This window comes from Rhinatrema bivittatum, chromosome 3 (assembly GCF_901001135.1).
Source record: "Rhinatrema bivittatum chromosome 3, aRhiBiv1.1, whole genome shotgun sequence".
Taxonomy (NCBI): Eukaryota; Metazoa; Chordata; class Amphibia; order Gymnophiona; family Rhinatrematidae; genus Rhinatrema; species Rhinatrema bivittatum.
Window position 1 is genome coordinate 110069854 of NC_042617.1, and position 23088 is coordinate 110092941.

The 23088-nt window shown below is 45.2% G+C and overlaps 1 protein-coding gene across 1 annotated transcript in view; it reads left to right on the forward strand.

The window, feature by feature from the left end:
- The window catches only part of PCSK2 (proprotein convertase subtilisin/kexin type 2), a 449073-nt gene extending 426292 nt beyond the window's left edge, over positions 1-22781 (forward strand). The window contains exons 10-13 of the mRNA XM_029593578.1: positions 1-90; positions 848-948; positions 13109-13336; positions 21897-22781. Of these exons, the coding sequence (XP_029449438.1) occupies positions 1-90; positions 848-948; positions 13109-13336; positions 21897-22383 (906 nt within the window). The 3' untranslated portion in view covers positions 22384-22781. The remainder of the gene's footprint in view (positions 91-847; positions 949-13108; positions 13337-21896) is intronic.
- Positions 22782-23088: the final 307 nt, after the last annotated feature.

The window sequence follows — 23088 nt, forward strand, 5'->3', positions numbered from 1 at the left end:
GGGCGGACTGCGCTTTACGACGAAAGCTGCTCTTCCACCTTGGCATCCACCTTCAGCAATGGCAGGAAGAGAAATCCGGAGGCTGGTGTGGTGAGTGCAGATATTATTGTTGCCTTACTGCTCCCACGTTGCTGGGCAGTCTTTGTTCTCCTTTTTGGCAGGAACAGAATGCCCTTTTGTTGAAACTAATTCTGCTGCACAATGCAGGGTGATATATTCGCTGTCGGCCAATGACATTGCATGTATTTAAAAATGCAAATCAGCTCTTATGCTTCATGGTTTTGTCTAGATTATATTTACAATAAAGTCAGGGTCCTGAATTCTTTTAGAATTGAGACATTATTTATATTTTCATATAACACTGGAACTATATTCACATGGGCATAATTTAACTTTGGCAGTACCAATTAACAATAAAAGACCTCAGGAATTCCTTTTGACAAATTTCTATTAGCTTAAAATATTAATTAGGTCTTCATTTTTACCTCTTTGCACACTTAATGTACCATAAAATAATCTAGCAAAAGGTTCAGACAAAGAGGATACTTGCTTGCAGTAAATGACTGGCACCTTTGCCTCTGAAGGCAGACCCATCTAACAATTACAACAATCTGGGCAATGTCTAGTTCTGAGATCACTATGGGTACTTTTTGCTCCCATTCTATGTCTATGGGGAAAATGCTTAGTAAATGAGGCTCTTAGCTGGATAAGCAGTGCCTTTGTATTAGATTTATCCAGCTAACTGAATTATACATACGCGCAAATGTTCTTTAAAAGTTATCCTCCCTGTATATATACCAGTACAATTGAATTACTCATTTTCTTCATTTTCAATCTGCTTTTACAGGCTACAACAGACTTATATGGCAACTGCACTCTGCGTCATTCTGGAACATCTGCAGCAGCACCAGAGGCAGCTGGAGTATTTGCGTTGGCACTGGAGGCTAAGTATGTTTTAAAAAGTTGTCTTTGGTTAATTGTATAAGTATACATTATAATAAAGCAATACTGAAATGTAATTGTCCAGGGAGGAAGGGTAGTACTGTTATATTCTCAGTAATATGATAACTTGTAGAATTTTTACACAATGTCCATATCAGTTGCATTGTTATCTGGAGATGGTGAATGTTTACTAGGGATGTGCATTCGTTTTGAACGAATGCGCAATCCGCAACGTATAGGTCCCTATTCGTTGCATTCGTGGGGTCCCGAAATGTACGGCGAACCCCTACAAATGCAACGTATCATTAACAAATAAAACACCCACCCTCCTGACCCCCCAAGACTTGCCAAAAGTCCCTAGTAGTCCAGTGGGGGTCCTGGAGCAATCTCCTGCACTCGGACCGTCGGCTGCCGGTATTCAAAATGGCACCAGCCGTCCATTGCTCCTACCATGTGACAGGGGCCAACCAATGGCACCGGTAGCCCCTGTGACATAGTAAGGGCAAAGGCTATCATTGGCCCTTGTCACATGGTAGGAGCAATGGACGGTCGGCGCCATTTTGAATACTGGAAGCCGACAGCCTGAGTGCAGGAGATCGTTCCAGGACCCCCGCTGGACCACCAGGGACTTTTGACAAGTCTTCGGGGGGGCAGCACGGTGGGGGGGGGGTGTAGTTAATTAAATTTAAAGGGTTGGGATGGGAGTTTTTTCAAGTTTAATGGGAAACGAATACCATATGTAACTAATGGGCGAATGGGGGTCCCCCAAAAATGGATGCAATGGATTTGGGAACTGACGAATACGAATACCGAATCAGATGAATCCGTCCCTGCTGCACATCCCTAATGTTTACCAAGCCACATTCAGATGGCCACATTTTTGCCTGCAGATTAGTCATATGGAGGAACTGTTCAGAACCTGTGTAATTGCAAAATACCTGGGCACTTTTAGCTTATGTGCTAGGATGTTTCTCTGTGAGAATTAGCATAAAGTATATGTGCTTAAAGTAGCCACGTATTTTCAATCTGCTATTTTGTATGGTTGGCCAAGGAGGGTAAAATAGCATGTGTACTTTTTAAAAATGGCAAATTTGTGTGCTGTTTACTCCTCATCCTAAACGCACCCAGTGGATCACCTCTTTTCCATCCAACTAAAAGTATGTGCACCGTGGAAGGGCACACATACAGGATGAAGAGGGCAGTTTTCAGACAAGACAATCCTTGTACATTACACCGCTTTAATGTGGCTAGATCACTTTAAACATTGTCCTCCCGATGACAGCCATATTGAATTCAAATAGACTCTCTCAGGTTTTTCTTTTCCCCCTAAATCCAGTTTTTATTCCAAATAGCGGGTTTTGTGCAAATGTTAATAAATTTGTAGTATTCAAAGTGCTTCCCACAAAGTTTACCACTCGCTTTAATAAATAAGGCACTAGGCTAGTAATATTTTTCCTAAGGAAGATTTGTCTGGATATCTTATGAATTGCTTATTCACTGCAGTTTCTGCTGATCCCATAGGAGCAATAGTCCCAGATTTGCCTGAGAAAAGTTTGATAGCTTTAATGCAGGGGCAGGAGCTCAGGTGTGGTGCAGAAAAGACAGCTTGTCATGGGTCTGCAAGCTAGAGAGAGAGGAAACACAAGGAGCATGCACATGCACTGATCCTGTAGGGGCTCACCACCTCTCCCTGTGTCCGCAGCATGGGCCACTTTCTGAGTGACTGGGAACATGTGCCAGCAGGCTTTTTGACTATTGAGAGCATCCTGTTGTCAAATCTGACATTTCTGGGTCAGGGATGGCTAACCTTTCATACATCAGGAGCCAAGGAATCAGAATGAAAAGTACCAAACAGCCTCATGTTTTCAAATAGGAGGGGTGTGGGAGGAAGGGAGAGTCAACCCCCCCCCCCCCCCCAACTTCCAACAGTATCTCTTTCAGCCTTTCCACCCTGCACCCATCAGTCTCTCTCTCAAGTCCGCACCCTGTCCCCACCAGCTTTCTCTCTCATTTCCATCCTGTGCCCCAGTCTCTATCTCTATCAATTCCAACCTGTCCTCCCAATCTCTCAGTCCTCCCACTAGTATACTAGTGTCCCTTTCTCAGTTCCCCCACCCTGTCCCCACCAGTTTTAGTCCACTCACTTCACTAGTCAGTTTCTCAATTTCTCCTGCCGGTATCTCTTTCAATTCCATCCTGTCCCCCCAACCTCTCAATACTCCCACCAGTCTCACTTTCTTTTTCCCCACCCTGTCCCACCAGTATCTCTCGTCTCAATCCTTTCAAACTGTCTCCACCTGTCTGCGACAAGCATCTCCATCTCTCTGTATCCCCATGCTCTGCAAAATGTCTGTCTTCCTCTCTATCTCTCTTGTCCCTTTCAGTTCTCCACCCTGTCTCTACGAGTCTCTCTTTTGGCAGCCCCAGCATAATATTCCCAAACTCCCACAAGAATGATAGGGGCTCGGTGGACTCAGCATTAGCATCCCCCTCCCCATCCCTTGTGCCTTTGCCCTCCTCCTCTCTTCTCACCCTCTGCCCAGCACCAGTATCTCATCTGCCGCACCCCTTCTAATCTATCTCTCTCCCTCTGATCCCTCCCTTCCAGTACCCTCGCTAGCTGTCTCATATACACACTCCACCATCAATCCCTTCTGGCTCTCTCACACACCCCTCTCCCTTAACATTCACTCCTTTTCAAGTCACTCTCCAGGTAGCATTCGCCCCCCTCTTGCACTGCTCCCCTGTGTCTCTTTCTCAAGCCCTTCCCCTTCCCAATCACCATCTCTGGTTTCTTTTAATCCCTCCACCCCATCACACCTCTGGCTTTCATTCCCCCCCACTCAACCCACCATATTACCTCTTCTGGGCTCTGTTACCTTTTGTCTCACCTTTCACCACATTGTCTTTCTCTCTCTCTCATTCTTCCTTCCACCTTCACTACCTATGGCTCTCTCACCTACAACTCATCACCACCTCTGCCCCACACTGACACCATTTCTGTTTTTTCACATTCCCTCCTCCAATCACCACTGCTGACTTTTTTGCATGCTTACCCTCCGCCACATGGGTGTCTCGCACCCCTGTTCTTTTGAACCCCTTTTACCCTCATCTCTGGCTCTGTCATGCCTCCTCCATTCCCCCCACGTGGTTCTCAACACCCTATCCTGACCCTCTTTGCCCTACTTTTATTTCCCCCTACCCAAGCCCTGGTCCCCTCTCATCTGTTCCAGAACAGGTGGCAGCGTAGACCTTGGGAAAGAATTAGGTGCCAGACAGTCCAATTTGCATTGCTGGCTTCAGGGAATGAGATGGGAAGCAATATATATACCCATCCTCATCTTTCCCACAGTATAAGCTCTTCTTTGTGCTGTTCTATTCTTGTTCTTTTTCTCATGTCTCATACCAGTTCCTGCCTAAACTGATTTGTGCTGTGAAGTGTATGTTCTAGAAGGTCCTAAGTGAAGGCACTGTGAGTGAAATATATGCATAGTATTCAACATTCACCCTTTTCATATCACTGCCCCAGAAGCATTTGCCCCCACTTGTACTACTTCTCCTACAAGCATTCACACCCCTCAACTCCTCCAACCTTCATTACATGTACTCCTCTCCCCCTCCCTCCCCCCACTCAAGTACTCATCAACTACATTCAGACCCTTCTCTTCTCACTCCTTTGTCACTGCCACAAATCATTCTGGTCTGACTGGAGCTCTGTTTGACCTTTTCCTCCTTTGATAAGAGCACAACAAAAGTTATTTACCACTGGCTCTCCATGTAAAACACAAACCAAAGACATTTGCTTTGGTTGCTCAGAATTAATGTATTTTAGCATGATTATTCTGTATATTGAATTAAAAAATGATCAGTCTGAAAAACGAGTTTGATGCAATTGTTAAAACCTACAGACGGGTTACAAAAATGCAGATTTAATGTGAGATAAACAAAGCATCTCATACTAATGCAAGAAATGAGAATTACGGATTATCTGGTGAATTACTAAGGTAGCTAAATTAGACGGTCTGCATTTCAGATACTGGATATATTTCTTAGCTTAGAAAAGGTAAACTGGATTGCACATTTTAGTGGAAACCATCTTTAAGATGAAATTCATTGTTCACTAATTACTTACCACTACTTCAGATGATGGATGCACATCAATAGCATTTCAATATAGTGAAAGCTCCATTATTTGGTGCATTCAACATCATCATCTTACCCAAGCAACATCTGTGGTGCCAGGGAAATGACAGGAGAAGAAGGATTAGGGAACAGAGTATCTCTTTTCTCCTGGGCTTCATGCTCTGCCAGCTCCATCCTTCCTCTCCTCCTTCATTTCCTACATTTTAGCTTTAAAGGTTTGTCAATAGAATATTATTTCTGAAAATGTATTTTTCTTTAGGTCTGCACATCTCTAAGCAAACTTGAAGCTCCTATATATGATGATTAATAGAACATCACAAAAGTCTCTCAGAAATATTTTTGGCATAGCTTCAGAGAATGTATTTATGCACCAGTGTGTTGTCAAATGCTACTGTAATCTGTAGGGTTCTTCAGGCCTCAGTATCCAACTTGCAGAAGACATTGTTCCCTGTATGTACCCGGATCAGTCCAGGCTCCTGTGTTGTGCCTCCCTTCCAGCAGATGTAGACAGAGAAAGTTAACCAGTGCCACCTGCAGTTCCTCAGTATTTCTCCCTCTCCAGCAGATGGTAGATGGGTGCACACCTGCAGTTCTGTGACTGAGACAATTTTATTTTTTTCTTTTTGAGCCTTCCTCCCGGGGGGGGGGGGGGGGGGGTTATTATTGTTTTCTGAATCCTAAAGGGTTCTCCCTGTCCGGTTGAGGTGGGTGAGTCGGGGGTTGGTGACCTTTGTGTGTGCCCAACTCATGCACCAGTGGGGGGTAAATCTGGTGGTCCATATCTCTCCCCTTCAAGAGGCCGCTTGGGCAGCTGCAGGCTCTAGGTACCTTTTACATCTGAGACAGCCTATTTGTTTTTTGTTTTCTTGTAGGCTCTGTCTCAGTACTGGTACTTTTCATTAAACTTTAAAAAAAAAGAGAGAGAGAAGCAGCAGATTTTGCTTCTGGCTGTTAGTGTTTGATTCTGGTTGAGTGCCAGACCCTTCCTTCTTTACTTGCATGGCAGTAGATGTTTTTTAATTCTTTTTCTGCCGGCTGTGTTCCTGGTGCTCACCGGCACTATGTAGTGATGGATCCGGGGTCAGTAGCATGACTCGATTGCGGCTCAGCCGCATCGACCTTTGTGCCATGTGTCTCGAGGGTATGAAGGGCCCTTCCGACCACCGCGAAACAGAGCTGGGGGTCCTCCACTCCCGTCCTGGATTTGCATGGAGTTGCTGACTGGGGTGCTGATCCCTTACTGATCAGCGTGGGAATGGCTGTCATCTTGGATTTGCACTCGGCCATTCCCGCACTGTCAGAGGGGGAAGGGGAATCTCCTCCTTGCTTGTCACCGTCCGATCCATCTCCGCCCATGAGCAAGGGTCAGGGGTGACTTGGAGGCCACCGAGCTGCTGCTTTTGGGTCTTTGCCTGAGAAAGCTAATTCTTTCAGGCCTTTTTCAGGTAGACTTTGTACTGCTTCTGCATGAGGCTTATTTAGCCAAGCAGCAGGCAGTTACTACAGCCAGGGACCCTCGAGGTTTAGCAGCCCAGCTTACTGGGGAGGTGTCTATTCAACCAGAAATAGTCTCGATCTAGCCAACATAGGGGTCCTCTTGTGCACAGCTCGTCGGGGCCATCCTCGGCTTCTGGTCAGGGTTGGGGTTTCTCGGATGACTCAGTCGAGGCTCTTCTAGCATCAGAAGACACTCAGGTTCCAGGGGTTCCAGCGGACCCAGGGGATCCCCTTTCCAGAGATACTGATACAGGGGACGCTACGGCTATCCCGCCGCCCAAGGATAATGACCCAAAGGTGGTGCATTTTTTTAAGAGAGAAGAGCTCAACACCTTGCTGCTATTGGCTTTTCAAGTGCTTGGGGTTAAAATCCCCCAGGAGGAATCTGATTTAGATGGAGCAGATCCGGTCCTTGATGGGATGTGGGGGTCTCCCGTATCACAAGTCAGTGGAGAAGTTGGAGGAAGCGGAATGGGGTTCTTCCAATTCTGGGTTAAAGGTGGGGAGATCCATGCATGGCTTTATCCATTACCCAAACAGGTGCTGGAACTTTTTTTTCTCTTTCTAAGGTCGATGCGGCTGTATCGGTGGTTACGAAAAGAACTACCATTCCGTTGGTAGGTTCTGCAGCACTGAAGGATGTTCAAGATTGTAAGTTAGAAGTCCACTTCAAGAGGATTTTTGAAGTTGCAGCTATTTGTACTAGTTTTATGCAGAGAGCATGTTTCTGATGGGTACAACAGTTCCAGGAGAACCTTCTCACCTCAGGCAAAGATGCAGACAGAACTGAGAGAATTGAGGTGGCAGTGGCTTATGGGGTGTATGTTCTGTATGATATGGTCTGTACCGCATCTCATATTATGGCATCTGCGGTTTCTGCCAGAAGGTTGCTCTGGCTTCAAAATTGGGCGGCAAATGTTTCCTCCAAGGCACAGTTAGGTTGCCTGCCCTTCACAGGTCTTCTTTTCTTTGGGGAGGACCTCAAACAATTGATGCAGTCTCTTGGGGACAATAAAGTCTTTTAGATTACCAGAGGATAAGCCTAAGGGCAAGCGTTTTTTTCAGACCCATTCGCGGTCTCAGCTTGAAAGAAGATTGCGGCCACCATGACCTCTTTCTGGGCCCCAAAGGCAGACCTCTTATCGGGGTCAAGCTGGAGGCCAGTCCTTTCCGGGGCTCAATGAGCCTTCCAAGGAGTTGGCAAAGGGGGTACTTCTGGTACTAAATCCCCACAATGAGACGAGGCTGGTCCACTCTGTCATTCCCACTATAGGCGGTTGCCTGACACTGTTTTACGAGGAGTGGACCAGTATAACCCAGGATCAGTGGGTTCTCAGCGCGGTAAGGGATGGTTACGTGTTAGAATTTGCTCATCCCATCTGTAATTTGTTTCTAGTCTTCCCATGCGGCTCTTTAGAGAAGCGTGCAGCCATTTGAGATACGTTAAACTACCTATGTCTCCTGAGGGTGGTGATTCTGGTGCCCTACGAGGAGCTTCGCAAGGGGTGGTATTCCATTTACTTTGTGGTCCAAAAAAAGGAGGGGACTTTTCACCCAATTTTAGATCTGAAGATGGTGAATGCTGCACTCAAAGTCCCCCGTTTCAGAATGGAAACCCTCAGGTCTGTGGTGGCAGCAGTTCGAAAAAGGGAGTTTTTAGTGTCCTTGGATTTGATGGAGGCTTATCTGCACATTCCCATTCATCAGGCCTCGTTGCACTTTCTGAGATTCATGATTCTTGGACAAAATTTTCAGAATCTATTGCCACTTGAGGGAGTCACATGGGAGAGCCCTTCCTGGTGGCTTCTAACTTCCAATCTGGTCCAGAGTGTGGACCTAGAAGTCCTGGATTGGTGGTAGTTACTACTGATGCCAGTCTCTCTGGTTGGGGAGCAGCATTCAGCACTGGTCAGCTCAGGGTGGCTGGTCCAGGAAAGAGTCTGTGTGGTCTGTCAACTGACTAGAGACCAGAACAGTCCGCTTAGCCTTGCAGGAATTTCTTCCATTGGTGAGAGGCAGATCGGTGAGGATTCTCTCAGACAATGTGACGAGGGTGGATTATAATCAATCTTCAGGGCAGAACCAGGAAACAGGGAGTAGCACAAGAGGCACAGGATTTAATTCATTGAACAACACCTGGAGCATATAGAGGCATCCCACATTGCTGGGGTTGAGAAGGTTCAAGCGGATTTCTTGAGTTGGATGGTATTAGATCTGGGCGAATGGGAGTGATGCAGCTCATTTGTGAGCGGTGGGGGCCTCTCCACGTAGACCTAATGGCTTCTTGTCAGAATGCCAAAGCGCCTTGGTTTTTCAGTCGAAGGCGAGAACACAGGGCTGAGTGGGTCGATGAGCTGGTACTTCCTTGGCCAAGAGGAATTCTACTCTATGTCTTTCCTGTTTGGCCTCTCATGGGAAAGGTCTTCTTGCATCACATAGAAAAACATTAGGGAGAAGTCATCTTGGTGGTTCCAGAGTGGCCACGCTGTCCATGGTTCACGGATTTGATCAATCTGGCAGTAGATGGACTGATTCGGTTGGGTCATCTAAAGGGCCTTCTCCAACAGGGACCCATATATTTCGACCAGGCTGCTCGCTTTTGTCTAGCGGCCTGGCTTTTGAGAGGCAAAAGTTAAGGCACAGGGGTTATCCTGAGGTAGATATTACTACATTGCTGCAAGCCAGGAGAAAGTCTACTAATCTTTGCTATGTACGGGTCTGGAAAGATTTTGAGTCCTGGTGTACTGCCAACGAAGTTCATCCTCTCATGTCATTGGTCTCTGATATTTTGTCCTTTTTGCAGGATGGTTTCACCAAAGTCTTGTCTCTTAGCTCACTTAGGGGTAGATTTTCAAAAACGGCGCGTTCGTGTACTTTTGTTGGCGCTCCAGGCGCCAACAAAAGTACGCGGGATTTTAGTAGATACGCGCGTAGCCGCACAAATCCTGAATCGGCGCGCGCAAGGCTGCCTATTCCGTGTAGCCGGCGCGCGCCGAGCCGCGCAGCCTGCCGCTGTTCCCTCCAAGGCCGCTCCGAAATCGGAGCAGCCTCGGAGAGAATTCGCTAACGCCCTCCCCTCACCTTCCCCTCCCTTCCTCTACCTAACCCACCCCCCCGGCCCTGTCTAAACCCCCCCTACCTTTGTTGGGGGATTTACGCCTCCCAGAGGGAGAAGTAAATCCCCGCGCGCCAGCGGGCCACTGGCGCGCCTAGATGCAACCTGGGGGCGGTTCCGGAGGGCGCGGCCACGCCCCCGGACCACCTCGGGCCGAAACCACGCCCCCGAAATGCCGCGTCCCGCCCCGATAATGGCGCGCCGCTCGGCCCCGCCCCTGACATGCCCCGACACGCCCCCCTCGGAAAATCCCGGGACTTACGCGAGTCCCGGGGCTCTGCACGCGCCGGTAGGCCTATTGAACATAGGCGCACCGGCACGCAGGGCCCTGCTCGCGTAAATCCAGGCGGATTTACACGAGCAGGGCTCTTAAAATCCGCCCCTTAAAGTGCAAATAGCAGCCCTAGCTTGCCTTCATGGTAAGATTGATGGTTCATCTATTTCCACACATCCGGACAACCTCCGTTTTCTTCGAGGGGTGAAGAATTTGTGTCCTCCACTTCAACAAGTTTGTCCATCCTGGAATCTTAATCTTGTCCTCAGGGATTTATGTGAGGCTCCTTTTGAACTGCTTTGGAGGGCAACTTTGAAGGGCTTGACTCTGAAGGTGGTTTTTCTGGTGGCCATATGTTCCACTAGGAGGATTTCTGAGTTGCAGGTGCTGTCATATTGTGATCCATTCCTTCAGATTTCAAATTTGGGGGTCTCATTGAGAACAGTACCTTCTTTTTTGCCAAAAGTGGTATCGTTGTTTCACGTGAATCAGACTGTGGAACTTCCAGCCTTTCCCATGTTGGATGCGTCTACTCCTCATGCGAGGAAACTCAGATTGTTAGATGTCCAAAGAGCTTTGTTACTTTACCTCAAGGTAACAAATGACTTTAGGAGATCAGAGCACCTTTTTGTTCTGTGGAGCGGCTCCAAGAGAGGTTTTCAGGCTTCTAAGGCTACCATTGCTCGTTGGCTTAATGTTGTGGTTCTGCCTGTGAGCCGCAGGCAGTCCCCCATCTACCTTCTCCAGCCAGGCCGCCAACACCATTTTCAAGTGTGGCCTGAGGCCGCCGCGTTCCTGGTGCTCCCCGCGGTCCTAATTCCACCCCCGGACTGTTCTTCCTGCTGCTTCGCGGCTCTTAGCCGCCACCAGGATTTCTTCATGGTGTGGAGCCGCTCCTGCTGCCTGTTCCTTTCTTCGTGGCATGGCTGTTGCTGTCTGCCTGGCCTACCACATGACAGGATGCCACCGCAGGCTTCTGCTTCTTCCTGGCCTCACCATAGTTGTGGGCGACCACCTCTCGTTGTTATTTAATGGGCCAGCAGCGGGAAAATCCCCACGGCCCCAACGGATGACATCATCAGTGTGTTCCTGCTTCAGCCCTATAAAAGGGCCTTGATGCCATTCCTCAGTGCCTTCAGATCAGATTTTCACAGTGCCTGTGTTCTTCCTTCCAATCCAGGTCTTCTGTGGTCTCCTGTGCCTTGATGGATCTTCGTTCCATGTTCTTCGTCTTCCTGAACTTCGTCTCCTTGATGTTCCTTGTCTCATCCCTCATCGGAGCTCCCTCATTGCCTGTTTTCTGTTCCTGATGTTCCAGATGTTCTGTATCCTGATGTCCCGTGTTCTGAGGCGCCATGTTCCATGTTCCTGATGTCCGATGTTCCTGTCTTAACTCCGCCTGTCTCATCTTCAAGTCTTCATCCAGTTCCCAGGTCCCTCTTCTGACCCCCTCTCTTGGCGTGCAATGTCGTGGTCCATGACCAGCCCATGGGATGGCTGTGTAGGGTGCCTTGCGGTACAAGGGCTTCTTCTCATCTGCAGCACAAGCCTCCGGGAGACTTCTGTTTTTAAAGCCTTGTTCCTGATTATCTTTTTCCCGGTCTATGGAGTTCCCTTGTGCCTGCTTCCATCCATGCCTAAGACTCTGCCAGAACCTGCTCCAGCATTGTCCATGACCAGCCACTGGCGGCTGGGTAGGGCATGCCCTGGTGCAGGCCTCTATTGAATCTTCGCCATGTTCCAGTCTCAAGTTCCACATCTTCGCCTGGAGTCTGCTTCGTGTTCAGCATGGTCCACGACCAGCCATGGGCAGCTGTGTAGGGTGCGCCTTATGCAGTTCTCACACAGTACTTTCGCCTGACTCTTGAATCCTTGCCTGAAACTTCCAAGCAACCTGAATCCTTGTCCGAGTCTCCTTAGTATCCTGAATCCTTGACTGAGTCCTCCAAGTCTTCTGAGTTTCCTGAATCCTTGTTTGAGTCCTCCGAGTCCTCTGAGTATCCTGAGACCTTGTTTGAGTATCCAAGTCTTTGTCTGAGTCTCCTGAGTATCCAAGTCTTCGTCTGAATCCTCCGAGTATCCTGAGTCTTCATGTTCCTGCCCTCAGCCTCTGTCTGGCCTCATGCACTCATCGTTCCCCAGCGATTGTTCTGGAAAGGCTATTGAGTGGCCGGAGGGCTACCTTCGAGATCAACATTGTGTTGCTGGATCTCATTGGTGCATGTAGGTCCAGTGGAGGTCTGAGCCTGCCTAGTTCCTGTGCCGGAATCCTTGCCTTGTCTTTGCTCCAGCCCTGCTCCTGCTCCACCCGTGCTCATACCAGCTCACCTCCCGCAGTGTGTCTTGGGGCTCCTTCCTGAGCCGTGCTGTGGCCCAAGGGCTCACATCTTCCTTAGATGGGACCGCACCTCCAAGCTCCTAACTGGACCTGAGGGCGTGCTCTGCAACACTTAAGGAGGTTATTGGTTCCACCTACATTCTTGAGGCTGTCCTGTCCCAGAGGGGTTATGTGCTCATTCTACACATTCGCAGGCATCCTCGTGGGCAGAAGCTCAGCTAGTTTCACTCCAAGAAATTTGCAGAGCAGCGAAATTTGGGCGATACGGACTCCCCATCCTTTGGGGACTCTCCAAGTCCCACCCTGTCTAGGAGCTTTGGTACATCTCAGGAGTCTGGACTGATCCGGGTACATACAGGGAAAGGAAAATTGGTTCTTATCTGCTAATTTTCATTCCTGTAGTACCACAGATCAGTCCAGAACCCGCTCAGTCTATTGAGGGGGAGAGTCATCCACTCACCCAATTTTTAATACAGAGTATTTTCAGATATTCATGTTTTTGTAATTGTTTAAACTTGAGGCATTTTTCCTTTTTACTATGTTTGGCTTGGATATATATAAATACTGAGGAACTGCAAGTGGCACGTGTGGTTAAGTAACAGTGTCAGTAAAACTTTCTCTGTCTCCATCTGCTAGAAGGGAGGCACAAACCAGTCATCTGGACTGATCCGTGGTACAACAGGAACGAATATTAGCAAGTAAGAACCAATTTTCCTTTCTGTCAAAGGGCTGTATAGATAGCTATTTTTAAAGAATACAATGTAAACCAAGAACCCATTCCATTTTTATTTTATTACAGTCCCGATTTAACTTGGAGAGATATGCAGCACTTGACAGTGCTTACATCCAAAAGGAACCAGCTACATGATGAGGTTCACCAATGGCGCAGGAATGGAGTTGGTCTGGAATTTAACCATTTATTTGGCTATGGCGTACTGGATGCAGGTGCAATGGTAAAAATGGCTAAAGACTGGAAGACAATTCCTGAGAGATTTCACTGCGTAGGGGGGTCAGTGCAAGAGCCACAGTAAGTAAGAGCATGCTAGTCCTCTAATAATGTACTTGGACCCTGAGGAAGTAGTTGCTCATTTCTCTGGGTAACCCTTGTTGTCCCGCAGTAGCACTGAAAAGTTTAGCCTTGAAGAAGGTTTCCATTCTAGTCTTTGACCAGGAGGGAATTTCAGGTGCCCGTGCTACTATCAGGAAATAGGTAGCAGGAATATAAAAGAGGGAATATGGTAAAACAAGAAAGTTTACAATAGATGTATTTTACTTTGTAAAGGGTGCAGAGCATATCCTGATACTTCCAAGCTATTATCATGGGCCATTGTAAATGTTGAGTTTCCAAAGGATTTCTACACATAAAATTAGTTGCGAGAGGATGTGGTGAAAGTTGTTAGTGTAGCTGCATTTAAAAAAGGTTTGGACAAGTTCCTGGAAGGAAAATTCTATAAACGATTATTAAGGTGGATTTAGGGAAATGTACTGCTTATCCCTGGAATAAGCATCATGGAATGTGTCTACCATTTAGGATCCTGCCAGGTACTTGTGACCTGGGCTTGATGGACTGATCCAGTATGGCAATTCTTATGTTCTTATGGTTTATGGGCATAAATTGCCTTTTGAAAATCAACTGGGGACAAGTGCTTGTAAAAGGACACACTTAACTTGATCAGGCAAGCACTTTTACTTTTCTGCACAAGAAGCGTCTGGGGGACAGAGATGGGGAGGGAAAATAATTTACTTGCATACTTTTGATTTTCAAAAGTAGGGATGTAATTTTATATGCATGAGGTTATTCTTGTTTGGGAGCAGGTGTAACTTTATGTGCATATCTCAGCACAAATACTCAGTACACCCATAACTTTTCAAAGTGGACTTAGACATATTGGTTTGCTTTAAAAATTTGGGTTAAAGTGCTTTGCACATTGGAAGCGGGCCCAACCTGGGAGAGTGAGAAGAGCCGAGCTGAATCTGCAGAGCCTGATTCTGCAGATTTTGAGCCCGAGGAAGAACCTGGAGCTCCCAGTGCAGCTGGAAGGAAGAAAGCAGAGAGAGAGAGAAAGAGGAGGGAATACATGGGTGGAGCTGAGACTGAAATGGATTTAGAAAGATGATTCTGGATCTGGGGGAGAGAGAGAGAGGATGTTGCTGGATCTGAGAGGAAAAAGATAGAGGGGCTGCTAGGTGGGAAAGAAAAGTTGCTGGGACTGAGTAGGAACAAGAGGGGGCTGCTAGGGATGTGGGGATGAGAAAAAGAGAGGGGGTTGCTTAGGGAGAAAAGAGAGAGAGCTGGGGGGGGGGAGAGAAAGCGAGGGCTGCATGGTTTGGAGGGTGGGGAAAAGGAGCTGCTGAGAGGGAAGAGAGAAGGGGGCTACTGGGATGGAAGGCTGGGGCTAGAGGGATTTTTGGGGGAGAAAAGGGCTACTGGAGCAATGGGGGGAAGAGAAAGAGGGGAGCTGCTAGGCTGCTGGGAGAAAAGAAAGGGATGACTAGGGGAGAGAGGGGGTCTGCTATGGTTCAAGGCTAGAGAGTCACTGTTGATATACAGGTGCTTAAAAAGCATGGGAAAGCTGAAGGCTGAAGGTGTGCCTAGGGTATCTAATACCCTTGCACAGGGCTTGCCTTGGAAGTCTAACTCATACATTGATTTTAACAATGCATTGCATATAATAACATGGAACTGTGGATTTTTTCTAGTTTTATGGAAGAAAAGCATTTTAGCATCTGATTTTCTAGGGGTTTTTTTTTTTCTTGTTTCCCTACAATTATTCTTTTTTTTAATAGCATGTGTAACAAAATAAATGGCACAAATATGGGGTATTAAGAGTTATAGAAAGCTTGCCATCCATGATTTAACAAATATTTCATTATTCCATACATGACACCATGAATCTATTTACTAATACTACTACTACTACTACTATTTGTAGTGCTACTAGATGTACATAGTTCTATACAAATACATAAGAGATAGTCCCTGCTATCTCGAGCTCACAATACATATATTCATGATGAACAAACAGGACAAATAGGAAGTTTAATTTATTATTCCAATGGTTAAATCCAACAAAGGAATGATCAGGAGAAGCAGGGATTAAGATTTAAAAGCAGCTTCAAAGATGGGGTTTAGACTGGATTTGAATAAGGCCAGAGAAGGAGCATGTGCACTAGGGGTGTGCATTCGTTTTGAACTTATAGGTAAAACGCAACTTTTTTTTTTTTTAACTTAAAAAAGTGATGAGGCGAAAACGATCGGATTTCCAACTTATTCAGCATAGCTATGTTGAATACGTTGGAAATCTGCCCCACAGTTTTCAACTTTCTTGTGTATTTTTTACACCTGCTAATTCTCTGCTGTAAATGCATGTTATAAAATCGGCGCATCCATGTGTGAGTGCCAGGAAGGTGTGCCCTGGGGCTGAAGTAAGTTGCGTGTGCCGGCCGACTGCCGGCGTGGGATTCCCAGCACAGCGGCAAATGGCCGCTGTGCTGGGAGCCTTTGACCCCACCCCACCCCTGGATGTCCCCGCCCCCTCCCTGCCCCTTTTTGCATGCCCCAGGACTTACATGCATCCCGGGGCTTTACACGCGTTGCCGGGGCTTTTGAAAATAGGCCCAGCACATGTAACCTTTTGAAAATCTGCCCCTGTAATGTATTCACATATAAGTCTACACATGCATATATGCTACAAGGTATAGATAAGCGTAATGTATAACACACGCTCATATCATGCTGGAGTACATATACATAAATGTTATAAAATACAATAATAAATGTGCGCACAGCCATGCGCAGTTCTTTGAAAGTTATTATCTCTATATATTTTACAGCATGTGTAACTTATTTGAAAAATTAACTACTATATGGTATTCAAAAGATTACTTTCAGAATCTGAAGTAAGAGACAGCATACCTAGTCAGACAGTATAATTCCTCATTTATTTTACATTGGTATGCTTTATATTTAGAAAAAAAAAAAGGAAAGAAAACAGAATTATGTGCAAATCTGTCTGTTGAGAGTTGAGAGATAAAATGTACATGAAATTGACATCTGCTTCAGTCATGGTGAATTGCTGTATTTTTCTTGATGGGTGTTGCTGCAGAAAACACTTTCTATATTTAGTTTTCTGAACAGAGTATATAAATCTACCATAGCAACACTGTCAATTAGCAGAAAGAGACAGGGGTGGATTCTGCTGCCTGCTGTTATTGAGGTGGCGAAAAGACATCAATATTTAAGAATGCAGCACTTCATGCTTTATTGTCAAGATACAAAAGCAGCAATTCAAGATACAATTAAAGCAATATGTACGGCTGCAAAAATATATAGTCTTTTCATGACTTTATGGCCAATGCAATATTTTAGTGAACAAGAAAATATTTTCTCCAAGAAACATTTGGATTTGACTTTGACTTATTAGAGAAGTATTTTTTCTGGTTCTCTACATCAAGAATTTGTACACCATGTGGTAGATTTTCAAAAGATACATGGGCAAAAAAGAACCCGAGCATGCGCAAAATGACACACATGAGCATATGCTATTTTAAAAATGGAAACGTACACGTGTACATCAGGGTCCACAAGAAAAATTGTGCATATGAAAAAGGGGCGGGCTAGGGTGTTCTGGGGAGGGCCAACGTGTACACACATAAGATGCTATTTTAAAACCTGCCAAAATGACAGGCGTAAGTATTTTACTTGCATATATTTACTTCTGCTCAATATCAGGTGTAGGTGATCATAAACATCGTAAAAGTGAAAACAAAATATGACAGGTTACAAGGTCTGGTCACAATAGGGGGCTTTAGGCTGAAGAGCCAGAAGGGCCTCCACGGGCTGCAGATGGATTGGGTGAACTGGTAGGCTAATTGGTAAAACTGGGAATGTCATTGCCATGTGCCTGTTAAAAATACCCTGACTTATGCATTTAAAAGCTAACTTATGGGGTGGAAAAGCATCAAATTAACATCATTAAAATCTACACACGTATCCTTGTAACCAGATAAGTATATCAGACCAACATTAGGATTGCTCTACGGCACAACCAGAGTTAGCCAGATAAGTTATTTAACTAACTCTAAATATTACAGCTAGCCAGATAAGTTATAAAGCTAACCTAACTCCTCCCAGAAAAGCCCCTACATTATCCAGCTACATTTTAGCCAGATAAGTGCACAAAATATTCAAAAGTCGGTATTTAGCTGGATAACTTGTAAGTTGTCCAGCTAAATGCATCTGAATATGGACCTCAGTGTTGTTATCCCTGACCTAACCCTACCTCTGATCCTGCCAAATTTTCTATTGGTTAGAAGAATATACTTTGTTGATTCCTGCCCCCCCCCCCCAATCTATTTTTATGCATGGACAAGGTGGGCAATTTTCAGATAAGCCTATTTACTCATGTAAATGGCTTTTGAAAATTGTCCCCTTTGTGCCCTACCTGCAAACCATAGGTCCTACAGGTGAATCTTGGAAAGCCAATAATTATAAGTTTTCTAGAAAACGTCAAAACATTTCCAACAAAAAATCATATTTTGTCAAAATAACCAAAAAACAACTCAGCCAAGATTGTGCTTACCTTGGTCTGACACTAAATGCACCTGGGAGTTTTAAGCTGAGTATACATTTTTCTTCTAAGTTATACTTAGCTTAAGGCTCCCTGACCAGTTTAAGTCCACCATAAATCTACTACTAAAATTATTTGATGGCATCATTCAGTCAGCTCTTTTGGATAGAAGTAGAGGAAGTCTATCATTAATCCCAAAACCCACCCCTCATTTCTGCAGCAGTCTGCGTTTACAGAAACTCTGCTCTAAGCAGATCTAACTACGCATAATTCCGGTGAGCCTGACATCTGTGCCTGTTAAAATGGTGGAAGCTAACATTAAGAACAAAATTACAGGTCATGTGAATAAACATAGCTTAAGCAGACAGGCATCTTGCCTTACTAATTTATTAGAATTTTTTCAAGGAGCAAATGAGCAAGTGGATAAAGGTGAGCTGATCAACATAGTGTATTTGGATTTTCAGAAGGTGTTTGATAAAGACCCTCATGAGAAACTCCTCAAAATATTAAAAAGTCATGGGATAGGAGGTGTTACCTTACTGTGGCTTGGTAACTGTTTGCAAGATAGAAAACAAACAGATAGACTAACTGCCTAATTTTAAAAGGCCAGCGCAAGCCAATACCAGGAGATACGCCCGTGGCCGGGCTGCACGTGCCGCGGCCACGCGCGTATGTCCCAGAATGCGCGGAAGAACCAGATGTTAAAAAGGGGCGGGCTGGGGGAGTTGGGGGAGGGATCTGGGTGGTGTGTGGGCAGGCTGGGACAGTGCCATTGGGCAGTACCCGGTGACGCGCGCTGTGGTAGCCGGCCAGCTCGGGCAAGTTACTACCGCTCCGGAGAGCAGGCAAGTATGGAAAACAAAAACTAGTTGGAGGGGTTGGAGGGGTTGCGGAGTGGGTGTCAAGGTCTGGGTTGAAGGGAGAGACTGGAAAGAAAGAAGGGAGGTTCCAGGATCCGGGGGATATAATTCAAATTCAAAGGAGGGAGGTGGGGAGGGGAGGAGGGAGGTATCCCTCCCATGCTCCAGTCCTGCGCCTTTTTGCATCTCCTCTCTAGCATCCCACCCAATATGATGTACACATATACACTTGGAATCAATCCTTTCTCTCTCTCTCTCTCATACACACAAACACTGGCCCCTACTCTTGTTCACTTCTCCCTCACACACAGACATACATTTCCCAGCTGTCTGATTCCCCTTTCATCCCACAGCCTCTCCTTCCAATAATCTCTACTCAGTCCTTGCTGATTTCCCAAAAATTATCTCCTTTACTTTCTCTGCTGGGGCTCAGTCTCCCTCCTTTCCTGCTCCCTGCACAGTGCCTGGAGGAGTGAGGCTGGATCAGGAAACAGATTGCTGTTCTCTGCAGAGTGAGATTCAGAACAGCAGAAAGGTAGCAAATCTTCAGCAGGCGTCCTGCCCCCCAGATGTTTGCTACCCTAGGCAAAGGCCTAGTGTGCCTATTGACAAATCCAGGCCTAGATTTGGCAGTTTACTCACATGTATTTACACCTACTCTGTATCTGGTAGTAAATGTTTTTTATGTGAAATTCTCACTTGGGTGTGCAGTCTGGATGAACTGGCGGGGGTTCAGGCTGATAAGCCAGGAGAGTCTCAATCTTCAGATTGACTGGGCAAAATGATGGACTAATTGGTAAAACTGGTAATTTCATTGACACTGACTTACATACATGAAAGCTGATTTATGGGGGGTATGTGAATACATATAAAATCACCCCACATATATTTTTAATGTAAGAAGTAAAAATGCATATGTAGAGCAATTTATCAATCTGCTGTAAATATTGCATGTAATAGGAAAAGGGGCATGTTTTATGGTAACAGTAGATAAATAGGCTATCTTAGCACAGGTATTACCACAAAGTGTGTTAACATCGAGAAGGAGATAGAGAGAGACTGTAGGAGGCCCACCTAGTAACTCGAGGTGAGGTTTAGGTAGTAGTGTAGGGGTTAGGGGCCACTTTTACATGCAAAGTGAGATGCACGAACAGAACAGCATACTCTTGTGAAGATCTGATGTCGTTTGGAGTGAGGAAACTCACACAACAATGAGATTTGAACAATGTCTCTCAACCTAACTTGATGGACTCTCTACCTGGGTAACATCAAGCTAGGTTGAGAGAACATCTCACAAAGATGAAATTTTGTACTATTGTATCTCACCCTAACTTGATGGAACCCTGTTATAGAGTCCATCATAGTAGAAATGACATCTTTGTGAGACTTTCCTCACCTCGAGCTATTAGATGGCCCTCCTATACAGATATAAATACTTAATTACTATGGAGTCCCTATAGATAGTTTCTCTCTCTCTCTCTCTCTCTCTATATATATATATATATCTTTCTCTCTCTCTCTTTTGTTATGAAATTTCCCTAAACACACCCCATTTTGTTATCCATGCATTAATAACACATTTTGATGAATCTAGGGATTAGCCAGATAAATCAGAACGTATCTGGCTAATGCCAATATCTATTCATATGCATGTTTTACTTGCGTGTGAATGTTGCAAAGCACATTTGTGTGTATTTTATAACAAGTGTATATCACATATATGTAGGTTATAAAATACTGGTGTAGATAAGTGTGCACCCATATACACATATATATGGGTGCACACACATGTTTTAAGTTATCCTCCCTTTTGCTAACTTATGCAGGCTGTTACAATACTACCCCATACTGATTATATAATACATTATGTAAAAGATATAATAGTAGGAAAATGCAAATATTTGCATGAATATATAGTTTTAGAAACATACACAAGAGAAAAGTAAAAAAAAAAAAATACCATACAACTGTGGGCCATAATTTTAAATTACACATTTTTTTCCTCGTAAATTACTTATCTGCTGTGTGTTGTTTTGAATGGAAAAATTACTCGCAGAAACAGCAATTACAAATCTTTGTAAGTACTTTTTTCAAGAGCAATTATCAAAGCAAAACTACCTGTGCAGTTTTACTTTGATTATTGGTGCATACAGTGCAAGCAAAAAGTAGCTGTGGAGTTTTCATCAATAGGGAAAATTTGATTATTGTCCCCAAAGTGACACACTCATAGGAATCCTTTCTTATTGAGGCCAGTCTTGTGGTTTAATTGAATTTTGGATGATTGTTAGGAAAACAAAAATAGCTCTCCAGTTAGATTAGAAAGACCTTATATATTGATACAGTTTGAAAAACATAGAGCAAAGCAGTGTATGAAATACGGATGTGCATTCATTTTGAACATATGCGCAATCTGCAACTTATAGGTCCCTATTCGTTGCATTCGTGGGGTTCCGAAATGTATGGCGAACCCCCACGAATGTAATGTATCATTAACAAATAAAACCCCCACCCTCCTGACCCCCCAAGACTTGCCAAAAGTCCCTGGTGGTCCAGCGGGGGTCCTGGAGCGATCTCCTGCACTCGGACCGTCGGCTGCCGGTATTCAAAATGGCGTCGATAGCCTTTGCCCTTACTATGTCACAGAGGCTTCCGGTGCCATTGGCCCTGTCACATGATAGGAGCACAAGATGGCTCCTACCTGTGACAGGGGCACCAACCGTCCATTGCTCCTACCATGTGACAGGGGCCGACCAATGGCACTGGTAGCCCCTGTGACATAGTAAGGGCAAAGGCTATCGGCGGCATTTTGAATACAGACAGCCAATGGCCCGAGTACAGGAGATCGCTTTAGGACTGCTGCTGGACCACCAGGGACTTTTGGCAAGTCTTGGGGGCTCAGGAGGGTGGGGGGTTATAGTTAATTAAATTTAAAGGGTTGGGATGGGTTTTTTTTTAACTTTAATGGGAAATGAATACCATATGTAACTAAAGGACGAATCAGGGTCCCCCGAAAACGGATACAACGGATTTGGGTCCCGACGAATACGAATACCAAATCAGACGAATCTGCCCCTGCTGCACATTCCTAATATGTAATAAAAAAAAACAGCTGTGCCAAAAATTTGCTGCTTTAACTTGTCTTCTTGTTTGATCTTAGGAAAATACAATCAAATGGTAAACTGATTCTAACACTCACAACTGATGCTTGTGAGGGGAAGGAGAACTTTGTTCGCTATCTTGAACATGTTCAAGCTGTCATAACTGTGAATTCTTCCAGACGAGGTGATCTAAACATCAATATGACATCACCAATGGGGACTAAGTCTATATTACTCAGCCGGCGTCCAAGAGATGATGATTCTAAGGTGGGGTTTGACAAATGGCCATTCATGACAACGCACACCTGGGGAGAAGACCCGAGAGGCACTTGGGTTCTTGAGATCGGATTCATTGGGAACATGCCAGAGAAAGGCATACTGAAAGAATGGACATTGATGCTTCATGGGACCCAAAGTGCCCCTTATATAGACCAAATAGTGAGAGATTACCAGTCCAAATTGGCTATGTCCAAGAAGGAAGAACTGGAAGAAGAACTAGATGAAGCTGTAGAGAGAAGTCTGAAGAGTCTATTAAGCAAGAACTAGTATTTCATTGCATGTACATCTTCTCCTTTTTCAGATCCTCTCCACACTGTCCTACTATCCAGTGTTAGACAAATGAAAAGGTCTCCCAATAGCCAAATTGATTATATTTTCTGAATTTACACCCAATATGTCATTAATTATTCTATTAATTGCAATAAAAAAAACCTTTTGTATTAACCCACAGATATATTCTTAAAAACTTAATTGCTATAAATAATTTATGTCTAAAAATTATTTGATATCATTCAAATTCTACAAGCACTGTAATGTAAGCCAACGACACCTTCTTCCTACATATTTATGTGATAAATTCTGTTTGAAATTCAGCAGTAAATGGAATCCAGTATTATTTTTCATGGTGACTTTATAGCAATGTAAGGTCTTATTTTCCAAGGCTATCGCAGGCTTGCGCTAACAGTGCAAGCCTGCGATAGCTTGAAAAGGTAGCGCACGCCTGCACTACCTAAATCAGGGCGGAGTCGGCTCCGGAAGAGGAGGAGTCGGGGCGTCACCGAGGCCGACTCTGAGGACAGCAAAAAGGTAAGGGCCTTTTCGCATCCTACCTCACACCCAATAACTACACCTTCCCTGGTGGCGCTATTGGGTGTGAAACCGGCAGCGCAGGACCGTCCCCCCCCCACCGCTTCGACCCCCCCCGCCCCCCCATTAGCACAATTTTCTAAAGTATCTCAGGCCTGCGATACT